Source organism: Bubalus kerabau, chromosome 1 (assembly GCF_029407905.1).
Source record: "Bubalus kerabau isolate K-KA32 ecotype Philippines breed swamp buffalo chromosome 1, PCC_UOA_SB_1v2, whole genome shotgun sequence".
NCBI classification, from domain to species: domain Eukaryota; kingdom Metazoa; phylum Chordata; class Mammalia; order Artiodactyla; family Bovidae; genus Bubalus; species Bubalus kerabau.
Genome location: NC_073624.1, coordinates 24,466,154 through 24,478,478, shown reverse-complemented (window position 1 = coordinate 24,478,478; position 12,325 = coordinate 24,466,154). Strand labels below are relative to the sequence as shown.

The 12,325-nt window shown below is 40.8% G+C and overlaps 1 protein-coding gene across 5 annotated transcripts in view; it reads right to left on the bottom strand.

The window, feature by feature from the left end:
- BORCS5 (BLOC-1 related complex subunit 5) overlaps window positions 1–12,325 on the bottom strand; it is a 97,691-nt gene that overhangs the window by 64,920 nt on the left and 20,446 nt on the right. For 4 of the 5 annotated variants that reach the window (XM_055570423.1, XM_055570426.1, XM_055570425.1 and 1 more), the window contains exon 3: window positions 4,822–4,869. The exons of the other annotated variant lie outside the window; for it this stretch is intronic. In XM_055570423.1, the coding sequence (XP_055426398.1) occupies window positions 4,822–4,869 (48 nt within the window). The remainder of the gene's footprint in view (window positions 1–4,821; window positions 4,870–12,325) is intronic. 5 annotated transcript variants of the gene reach the window in all.

Genomic DNA, 12,325 nt, shown 5'->3' with positions numbered 1-12,325 from the left:
GACTTCATCCCACCCACATGCTTTTTATTTTCCAAAACTATGACGAGTGCTTTTTAAGTTAGTGCTCCGGAAAGGCTGCAGCTGTTCGGCGCAGATTTCAATGCTCAGTGAAGAATAATATTTTATCAATATAAAGGTTCATGGCTTCTAAATAAGGGTGGCAATTTCCAACCTGAGCTCTGTAAATTCTCACTCTGTTTGAAGACACAGACCCAGAAGAGTGACTCAGTCCTTGGCCTGAGCAGTAAAATAATAACCTCAACAGTCATAATCCCCCCAACTCCTACCCAAGATTTTTAGCTTGCCTTTTACAGAACGTCACATCTGTGTTCACGCACATCAGCATGGAGGCATTTGCCTTGACTGAACTCAGTGGACCCACAGCCAATCAAGTCAGGAAAACTGAGCAGATTTTGTTTTTGTTTTGGCTGTGCCATGCGGCATGTGGGATTTGTAGTTTCACAATCAGGGATCAAACCTGCGCTCCCTGCAGCAGAAGCACAGAGTCATAACCACTGGACTGCCAGCGAAGTCCAAACAGAGCAAACTTCGAAAGACACCCGCTCCTCCACTCCCTCCTACACCCCCCGCCCTACCACCTCCTTCTAAAGTGTCTTCCCCAGGATTAGATGGGGTGCTAGAACAGTGCTCAGCCAGGGAACGTTCTGGTGCAGCACCGAAATGCCTCTCCTGGCTGTGGTTTTGCAGGGCCAATTTAAAAGAGGAATTTCCCTTCCCAATTCTGTCACTTCGCTCTCTCCCGGTCAAGCGACCCTACGGGTATTTTCCCTTTTATTTATTTCCTGCATCTAATCTGTCAGGTCCTGTCATTGCTTCCTTGAAAATGTCTCTCAACTTCATTCTTCCTTCCACTGTCCCCATCCCATTCTGGACTTTCATCAGCTCCTCAAAACTAGAATACTACAGCAGCCTCCTAACTGGTGTGTCCATCTCTGGTTACTGCCATACTTAGCATCCAAAACACACAGCTCTGAACGTGCCAACACCCTGTTCCCTACTCCAGCGAATATAAAACACCAACTGCTTCTTACAGCATCACCTCCAAATTCCTTTCTCAAATGCGTTTCAAGAGCACCCATGATCTGGCCATGGTTTCGGTTTCAGACCTTACTACTTACTTCTCCTTAGGATGCATGCACCTTTCTCTTTGCTCAAACGTTTCTTTCACTGTCTCCACTCCAGCTCCCCAAAAGCAGCAGACTCAGGCCCACTTTGCTCACACTACCCACCCACCCAGGAATTCCTCCCACCCTACTCCCCCGCCCAACAAAGCCAACACATCCCACCACAATCCTGCCTGTTCCCATAAGTGCGGCTCAATTAATAACTCCTCTGCATGCCTGTTTCCCAGCACCATGGCCTGCTGCATCCAAAAGTGTGATCAAAAGAACTGGGTCTTTGGATTATGATAGACCTAAGTTTCGATCTCTGTGGAAAATTGATCAAGTTGTCTAATTTCTCTTTCTCGTAGCTCAACTTTTTTACCTACAAAATGAGGATGACATTAATGCTTCTTTCATAAGACTGTTTCGCAGATTAAAAAAATACCCAAAACATTCTGCATGGAGACCAACTAGTGTAGCTGCGTACATGGTACAGGCACTCCACAAATGGTAGATATTAAAACATCACACTATACCATATGAGCAACTATGCTTGTCCGATTCTAGGCTCTAAGTCAATAATTGTGCTTTGATTTTTCTACTGCATTGTTAAACTATCCAGGAGCAAAACTGTCACATCCAATTGCATCTCACTTATTTAGTAATTTCAACTCCCTAGAAAGCCAAGAAAACAAGGAAAAACAAATAAAATGGCTTACAGGTTGCCCAGTTATTATAAATCCCCCACATTAATGCCTATGTTTTTTATTAGCAGGAAGCCCTTCAGATGGCCCCTGAGGGCCTATTGATTTTTATTTTGGTTTCCAAGCTGACAGTAGCAATTAGGAGGTGGCTGCTATTTATCAGCAAAGGAGATAACAGAAAAAGTATAAAAAGTAAACATACACACCTGATCTGTACAAAACGGTAAACAAAATCAAATCTAGCTACCAAAGCTTCTGTTCTAATTCAGGTATTTAGCATGTATTGTCTCAGAGGTAAAGTATCTCAGAGATAAATTTCTTTCTGTTAAAAAATACAGAAACATAAAAAATTAAAATGATGGTTGTCTAATGATCACAAATGTTAAAAACTTAAAGGAATGTTTTGCATGACTAAAGCAATTATTTGTCAAGTCCCTGATATGTACCAAGTAAATATAACACATAAGCCATGCTGCTTACATAGATTAATCCTCCTAAATGGGGCTCAGAGAGGTTAAGTGCCTTTCCCAATATCACATGGCATGTGTGACATTTTCCATCCCTGAGCTAACCCCAAAGTCAGCGTTCTTCTTCCATCATACCACACTGCCCCTCCATGCCCTTGTGAATTGTAAGAAGTGACCCTAAGTTATGCGAGAAGATCCTTTCAGTTCCACTTATACAAATCTAGAAATGGAGAGTTCATGACTTTGTGAGACAGCTTAGCGGTTATGAGCACAGGGTTTTGAGACCAGCCAAATCTAGGTTATGAACAGCTGTTTCACTACTTTTTAGCTGCACAATACTGAACAAACCAGTTTCACTGAACAGGTTTCCTTATCTATAAAATGGAACTAAAATGTACTCATATGACAAGGCCGCTGTGAGGATTAAATGTGAGAGGCTGCATGAAAAGTGCTTAGCTACGGCCTGATGTACTGCAACTGTTTAACAAAGAAAGTCCTTTACATCAAACCAAACTCCACCTCCCAATCACTTCTCCCCTTTGACCTCAGTTCTGATCACTGGGACTTCACAAAAGATCTAATCACACATCTGCTCAGCAGCCATTTAGTATTAAAAGAGAGAGTAGGGATTTCCCTGGCAGTTCTGTGCCTGCTCCTAATGCAGGGGGTACAGGTTTGACCCCTGGTCAGGGAACTAAGATCCCACAAGCCGCACTGTGCAACCTAAAAAAATAAAACACCATAGCAACTATACTTCAATTAAAAAAAAGTTTTTTAAGTCATTAAAAAATTAATTTTTAAAAAATATTACAAGAGATGTATTCCCCTAATTCATTTCTTTTCCAACCTAAAAACTCATATCTGCTTCAAGACTTCTTTACATGACAAGGTTTCCAAACAACGCCCTTCTGGGTGTTTATTCAGGATATACCTTAGCTTATAAACAAACACCTTAAATGCAACACCCAGAACACTCTCACAGGTACAGTACTCAGCTGGAGACTATCACTTCCACGTCCGGATCTTGCTCTTGCTAGAAAGCCCCACTGAACTGCCGTTGAGCCAGTTTTCCCACACCCTGTCCTTATGCAACTGACTGTTTTTCATCTAAATGCAGGACTTGACATTTATTGCTTTTAAATGTCATTGTGGTTTCAGCCCATCTTTCAAGTCTGCTGAGATCATTTTGAACCCTGGATCTGTCCTCCATCATGTTAGATATTCCTTCTAACATTTTATCATCTGCAAGTGTGATTAATACGCTTCTACCTCTTTAAGGTCAGTCGACAAATCTTTACTGAGTTATACAGTATGCCCAGAGTCCTTTGATAGGAGCTAAATAACTGATACAATGTTGAATAAGAAAGAAAGTCAGAACCTTGTGGCATCTTATTTGCAATCTTCTTGTGCGCTTATCTTGAAAATGTTTAGTCTGCAAAAGACAAGGCTGATAAAGGCACAATAGTCCATATTTTCAAAGGCAGCGAGCTCTGCAGGTACAAAGAGTTCGCATTGCATAGAATCTTACAGTGACCCAAATTTTGGATTCACCTTCCCTCTTTCAATTGCCCCATCTTCCTTCATCCCTCCACGTTTTAGTGAAAATACATTTTTCTATGTCTAAGCTTCCAGCACCTCTTCTGTGCTAAAGAATTATAGATGAGGCTACAGTCCATAGGGTTGCAAAGAGTTGGACACGAATGAAGCAACTTAGCACACACACACTCGTTGAAAAGACCCTGATGCTGGGAAAGACTGAGAGCAGGAGGAGAAGAGGGCAACACAGAATGAGGTGGTTGGATGGCATCACCGACTCAAGGGACATGAGTTTGAGCAAACTCCAGGAGACAGTGAAGGACAGGGAAGCCTAGTATCCTGCAGTCCACGGGGTCACAAAGAATGGGACACGACTTAGCAACTAAACAACAACAAAAACCTCTTAGAATCTTCATGTAGAGCCCAGGAGTTCAGATCTGAATCTGGCTGTCAGTATGGAGCAACCCAATCCTTTAAGCAGGAATCATGTAACTTGAGCTAGGTTTAAAAAAGATTCCTGCAGGAGGTGTGCGTAATTAATTAGAATTTAAAATGTTCATTTAAAATGGATTTGTTTGAATGGGCCTAGGGGAAAATATCTGGCTAGGGATAGTTAGTGGCTCAGATGGTAAACAATATGCCTGCAATACAGGAGACACAGCTTTGAGCCTTGGGTCAGGACGGTCCCCTGGAGAAGGGAATGGCAACCCACTCCAGTATTCTTGCCTGGAGAATCCCATGGACAGAGGAGCCTGGTGGGCTACTGTCCATGGGGTCGCGAAAAGTCAGACATGACTGACTGACTAACACAACAACAACAAAAACATACTTCTTCTGTTGTTTTTAATTTTTTAATTTATTTGGCTGCGCCGAGTCTTAGCTGCCGCACATGGGATCTTTGTGTCCACGGTGGCATGCAGACTCTCAGCGTCACCTGCCGCAACTAAAAGATGGCAATGCTGCAGCTATCACACGCTGCAACTAACATACCTTCTCTTTGAACCTGTAACATGTGTCTCAGCAACCTGGGTCCCGTCCCTGTGTTGGAAAGAGTAAGTAAGTGAGTGTTTTCAAAACAAAAGGAGGGATCAAACAAAGCCAAAATAAAGAGGACCCAGATCTGCAGCTTCTTGCCAGGATTTGCTGTAAGTCGGAGGAGGGCTGGCTTCAACTTGCTAGAAGAATGGCTTAGTTGTCTAACCAAAGGGAGTTAGGCTCATATCTGGGAACTTTTTTTTTTTTTTTCATTTCCATCTCACACTTCTAATGTGTGGGACTGCCTTGATATTGTGTTTCCATCTCTTCCAGTACATCGGCAGGAAATGGAAAGAACAGCAGAAAGATAAAGCCCATCTGGCCACAATGTTAATGTTAGTCTTCCTCTCTGGTCCTTGGACCAGACTTCCAAATGATGCACACCTTCTCTTATATGTGCCACTCATGACTCCGGTTTCCCTTCCGTAATTACTCACACCTTGCCTATTTTTCCTTACTGCATTACTGTGGAACAGGGTCACAGTGGTTTTACTAATACCCTTATCTACTACTGCTCAACAACCACATCCAAAGAAAACAGATGTCATGATGAAACATTTTAACTTCTTTAGTGACAGATATATTTCTTTTGCTTTTGAATACTAACTGTCCCTGGCTAGCAGTTACTCTTTGTTGATTTCATGTAATCTAAATTAGTGGCAGCCACTGACACTACTAGCCTATTCAGGTTTGGGGCGAGTCTTAAAATAGGATTTTTTTTTCTCCCCTCAGTGGTACATACAATTATCTCTCTGGTGACTCTCACTATGTGTTTGGAAAGCACGGTCCTCAATGTGGTTTGAAGTCTCAGGAAAAACACCTCAACAATTTAAATGAGTACTGTAATAATATACATAGGGTTACACGTAGGATATCATAATAAATACTGCATCAGTGACATATATAATAAAACACAGCGCTAAGAAAAAGATACAAAAATGAGACTCAATAAATTTTACAATATTGAACATTACCTCTCACTAATTACATGTAACGTGGCAGTCTCTTTATCCCAAAACACACTAAATAGAAATTAGAAAATAAATATATATATATATATATATCCTTAACAGATGGCAAGAGTTCTGTGTCTGTTGCCTGTAATAAGGCTTGAGCTCTTCTCTGGCTCTCTGATGTGGGTCCCATCCTGTTAAGATTCTTCAATGACCTGAATGAGCTCCTGCAAAGTCTGTTAATCGTGGGGATCCAAAAATAGCCTCAAGAAGTTAGAGACATGGCTACATCTGACACTGAGCTATGGACGCATGTAAAGTCTTTCGCTGAAGGCTCCAATGACTACCTGGAGAAATACAGAAAGAGGGAGGTACGGCTTCATATTAGCACATTTGAAAGAGGCCTTAAGATTTTAGATGATTCAGCGCGACTCCACTGCATGAGGCTGCCACAAGAGCCACTTCAAACTTGGGCTGTCTTAAAAGAAGTACAGTATGCAGAGCAGGCAGTAGGCTGGCCCTCACCACTCTATTCAGTGCTGGGGGTCACACTCGAAAAGGGAAAACGGATGTTTGAGTTTCAGTTCAGAGGGCTGGAAGAGGCAGTGCCATTTTATACAAGGAACTGAAACTGTTTTGTCTAGAGAAGAGCCTGGTCTATAATTTTTTTATAAATGAGCACGTACGACTTTTATGGTCAGATTAAAAGACATTTCCACTTTGGGTTAAAAAATATGTAAATAATGCCCTGTGTTCAAGAGGATATTATGAAACTAACATGTCCAGGCCCTGCTGGGTTTTACTATAAATTGGCTTATTAAATCTTTGGAAAACAATCCTGCCATACGTTGTGACAGATGTGAAACTGCTGTTCTAGTGGCTTCACAGACAAAACATGGTAGATTCATAGGATGGGATATTGATCAGCAACAAAAAAGGAACAAGCTACTGATATAACCATATGAATGAATCTCAGAAGCATTATTATTACGTGAAAGAAAAAAAAGAACCCTGACTCAGGGATTTTCCTGGCGGTCCAGTGGCTAAGGCTCCACGCTCCCAGCGCCAGGGGCCTGGGTTTGATCCCTGGTCATGGAACTAGATCCTACATCCGGCATCTAAGAGTTTGCATGCCGCTACTGAAGACCCCACATGGTGGTGCTTTAGTCCCTAATCTGGACGAATTCTGCAACTCTATGGACTGCAGACCACCAGGCTCCTCTGTCCATGGGATTCTTCAAGCAAGAAAACTAGAGTAGACTGCCATTTCCTTCTTCAGGGGATTTTCCTGACCCAGAGATCAAACCTATGTCTCCTGCATTGCAGGCAGATTCTTTACCCACTGAGCCACCAGGGAAGCCCTTAAGACTCGGTGCAGCCAATTAAAAAAAAAAAAGAAAAGCAGCAGCAGCCAGACTCGAAAAGCTGCATATCGTATAATTCCATTTAAACAATATTCTAGAAAAGGCAAAACTACAGGGGTAGAACTACTATGGTATCAGGTGAAGAGTAAAACTGACGGCAAAGCAATATGGGAGGAGTTTGGGAGAATGATGAAGCTGTTTCATATCTTGATTGTCTGGATGGTTATACAACTGTATAGATACATCAACACACTCAGAACTGTATTTTAACATCAGTAGATTTTACTGAATTTAAATTATATCTTAATTGAAAGAAAATGGGGGAAAAAAAAGAGAAAATCTTAAAGGCAGCCAGTAAAAAATACACTACAGAGAGAAGAACAATAAAAATTGTCTTTTAAAAATTAAGAAAAAAGACTTGTTCAGACCAAAAACATATTTCCAACAGATCCATACTATGAGAAACGCTAAGGGGAAGTTCTTCAGGCAAAAGTAATGTGATATCAAACAGAAACTTAGATCAATACAAAGAAATAAAGTTCTCCAGAAATGGCTGAAATGAAGGTAATATGAACTACCTCTTCCTTAATTTTCAATAGCTCTCAATAATGATCATCTAAAGCAGGGGGTCAATAAACTATGGTATAAGGGCCAAATCGCACCCTCTTCCTGTTTTTGTAAGTGAAGTTATATTGGAACACAGTAACACCCGTTCCTTTATATATTGTCTATGGCTGCTTTCATGACAGAGTTGGGGAGCTGAGACAAAGACCAGATGGCCTACAATGCCTAAAATACTTACTATCAGGCCCTTTACAGAAAAAAGTTTGCCACCCTTGGTCTAAAACAAAAATAGCAATGTATTATGGGTTTACAGCATATGTAAAAGAAAAACGTATAACAATAGCACAAAATGTGAAGAGGAAACTTAAGTATAAATACCTTCCTGCGATAAAAACTCTACACTTTGTGTGAAGCAGTGATTAATTAGAGACGTGCATTATAAACCCAAAGGCAACCACACAAAAAGCTTTTAAGATTTTAATGATACGCCAACAGCGGAGATAAAAACTGGGTCATAACAAGATGTGATTAACGCTAAAGTAGAGAGGAAAAGAGGGGGAAAGGATCAAAGAATAAGTTGAGTAAATAGAAAACAGAAAGGTGAAGAGTTTAATCCAATCATGCTGAAATTGTATCAAATATAAGAAGGTTAAAGTTATTATTTAAAAGACAGAGATTTTTCAACATGAATAAGAAAGCAAGGCTCTTTTCAACATGAGTAAGAAAGCAATAAGAAATTTAAGAACCGAGTTAGATTAAGAGCAAATGAATGGGCCAGGCACGATTTCTTACTATAGTTAAGTGAGGTGATCAACAAGTCCTCTCCATAAAAAGCAACTACAAAGCTGGACAAATTTTTAAAAAACAATCACTTTGAAGCTTGAGAAATCAACCAAAGGCGTACAATAATCTGAGAAGCATTTATGCCTAAAAACAGAAGAATGTGGACAAGAACAGTGGGAATCTGTGGCATTCTAACCCGGAGCTTCTCCTATCCCTCCTGCCTCAGTTGAAGCAGATGTTGTGCCAGAATGGGGCAGGTTGAGAATAAGCAATTATTCTGTTGCAGGAGAAAGAGGTTCACTTGATTTGGAGCAGTGGGTAACACCCATGCCCAGTGACGGTGTCAGCAGAACTCACGATCTCAGAGCCGGGCACGTGGGAAGGGCTAAAAGCTCTACCAGCTCAAGGTAATGGTCATGATGGCACATGTGTTCAGCTGCTCAGCTGTGTCTTAGTCTTTGAGACCCCATGGACTGTAGCCCTCCAGGCTCCTCTATCCATGGGGTTTCCCAGGCAAGAATACTGGAGCAGGTTGCCGTTTCCTTCTCCAGGGGATTTTCTTATCCCAGGGATCAAGCCCACATTTCTCGCATCTCCTGCAGTGGCAAGCGGATTCTTTACCATTGAGACACCTGGGAAGCCCTGTGGTCATGACTGGGGCAAGTTTATTCCTGGCTAAGGCTGCATGCATTTATAGCAAAGATCCAAGAGGGTCTCAGCTCAGTTCACTCAGTCATGTCTGACTCTTTGCGACCCCATGAACCACAAAACACCAGGCTTCCCTGTCCATCATCAACTCTCAGAGTCCACCCAAACCCATGTCCATTGAGTTGGTGATGCCATCCAACCATCACATCCTCTGTCATCCCCTTCTCCTCCTGCCCTCAATATTTTCCATTATCAGGGTCTTTTCAAATGAGTCAGCTCTTCACATCAGGTGGGCAAAGTATTGGAGTTTCAGCTTCAACATCAGTTCTTCCAATGAAAACCCAGGACTGATTTCCTTTAGGATGGACTGGTTGGATCTCCTTGCAGTCCAAGGGACTCTCAAGAGTCTTCTCCAACACCACAGTTCAAAAGCATCAATTCTTCGGCGCTCAGCTTTCTTCACAGTCCAACTCTCTCATCAGTACATGACCACTGGAAAAACCATAGCCTTGACTAGACAGACCTTTGTTGGCAAAGTAATGTCCCTGCTTTTGAATATGCTATCTATGTTGGTCATAACTTTCCTTCCAAGGAGTAAGTGTCTTTTAATTTCATGGCTGCAATCACCATCTGCAGTGATTTTGGAGCCCAGAAAAATAAAGTCAAGAGGGTCTAACCAGTCACAAACTCTTGGCTGAAAGTGAGGCTGTGTGTATGCCAAGAGGACAGGTGAAAGGACCCAATGGTATGCAAAAGATGGGAGAGTCTTGAAAATGACTTGAACTTTGAATGTGCTCCTTACCCACACTTCATGGCAAATACATGGGGAAACTGGAAACGGTGGCTGACTTTGTTTTTTGGGGTTGACTTTATTTTGGGGGGTTGTCGCAAACAGATATGACTGAGTGACTGAACTTACCCACACAGAGATCCATTAACAGATGACAGAAACCTTACTGGATCAAGGTGGCTGAATATAATCTCTCTAATCACTGGCTGACTAGCAAGCCATGGAAACATAAGGGCAATCCCTGGGAAAGCAGACTTAAAAACAAGTTTAAAAAGAAGCAGAGACATCAGTGGCTACAAATCACAGGGAAGAGAGATTTTACAGGTTTAGCAAACATATTACTAAACAGAGAAACAGTGAACAAAGAAAAACTAATAATATGATATGTTAATTAGCTTGAATGTGGTGATTATTTCATAGTGAATATGTATACCTAATTGAATTATATACTTCAAATATACACAATATTTGTTAGATATTCCTCAATTTAAAAAAACAAAACAAAAATCTTGAGATCAGAACCCAGAGCTACTTAAATATCTCATCAAAAATGTCTAGTTCTCACAAAAAAAAATTATTAAGACACAAGAAACAGCAAAGTGTGACTCACACTCAAGAAAAGGAGAAGCTGATAGGAAACGTCTGAGTATCACAGACACTGGATACAGCAGACAAATATTTCAAAGAAGTTACTACATATAAGTTCACAGAATGAAAGGAAATTAAGGGGGGAAAGTAGGGCAACAACGAATATACAAATAGAGATCGCCCATAAGGAGATAGAAATCCCGGAGTTGAAAAGTACAATAGCTGAAATAAAAAATTTTCCTAGACTAGTTCAACAGTAGTTTCGAGATGGCAGGAGAAAGCGTCAGTGAAACTGAAAGCAGAAATTATCCAATCTTAGTGACCAACCTAGATAGCATTTTGAGCATTACTTTACTAGCGTGTGAGATGAGTGCAATTGTGCAGTAGTTTGAACATTCTTTGGCATTGACCTTTCCTTAGGAATTGAAATGAAAACTGACCTTTTCCAGTCCTGTGGCCACTGCTGAGTTTTCCGAATTTGCTGGCATATTGAGTGCAGCACTTTCACAGCATCATCTTTCAGGATCTGAAATAGCTCAACTGGAATTCCATCACCTCCACTAGCTTTGTTCATAGTGATGCTTCCTAAGGCCCACTTGACTTCACATTCCAGGATGTCTGGCTCTAGGTGAGCGATAACACCATCGTGATTATCTGGGCCATGAAGATTTTTTTTGTACAGTTCTTTTGTGTATTCTTGCCACCTCTTCTTAATATCTTCTGCTTTTGTTAGCTCCATACCATTTCTGTCCTTTACTGAGCTCATCTTTGCATGAAATGTTCCCTTGGTATCTCTAATTTTCTTGAAGAGATCTCTAGTCTTTCCCATTCTGTTGTTTTCCTCCATTTCTTTGCACTGCTCACCGAGGAAGGCTTATCTCTCCTTGCTACTTTTGGAACTCTGCATTCAAATGGGTGTATCTTTCCTTTTCTCCTTTGTTTTGGCTTCTCTTCTTTTCACAGCTATTTGTAAGGCCTCCTTAGACAGCCATTTTGCTTTTTTGCATTACTTTTTCTTGGGGATAGTCTTGATCCCTGTCTCCTGTGCAATGTCATGAACCTCCGTCCATAGTTCTTTAGGCACTCTGTCTATCAGATCTAACCCCTTGAATCTATTTCTCACTTCAACTGTATAATCATAAGGGATTTGATTTAGGTCATACCTGAATGGTCTAGTGGTTTTCCCTACTTTCTTCAATTTCAGTCTGAATTTGGCAATAAGGAGTTCATGATCTGAGCCACAGTCAGCTCCTGGTCTTGTTTTTGCTGACTGTATCGAGCTTCTCCATCTTTGGCTGTAAAGAATATAATCAATCAGATTTCGGTATTGATGATCTGGTGATGTTCATGCATAGAGTCTTTTCTTGTATTGTTGGAAGAGGGTGTTTGCTCTGACCAGTGAGTTCTCTTGGCAAAACTCTATTCGCCTCTGCCCTGCTTCATTCTGTACTCCAAAGCCAAATTTGTCTGTTACTCCAGGTGTTTCTTGACTTCCTACTTTTGCATTCCAGGGTAGTAATTCTCTTCAGGGTTTTAAAAAAAGTGACAATTGGTGACTTGAAGTCACCAGAAGAAATGAGGAACACCAAAAATAGTAAATGTGTGGGTTAATATAAAAGATTCTATATATATATGTTTTTACTTATTTATTCTAACGTCCTTGAAAGATGTAAATATTTTAAAAGTAGTAAATTTGACAGTACATTTTGATGTTTGTGATATATATTAAAATATATTTATGTTTTTAATATATTATATCATAGATAGAT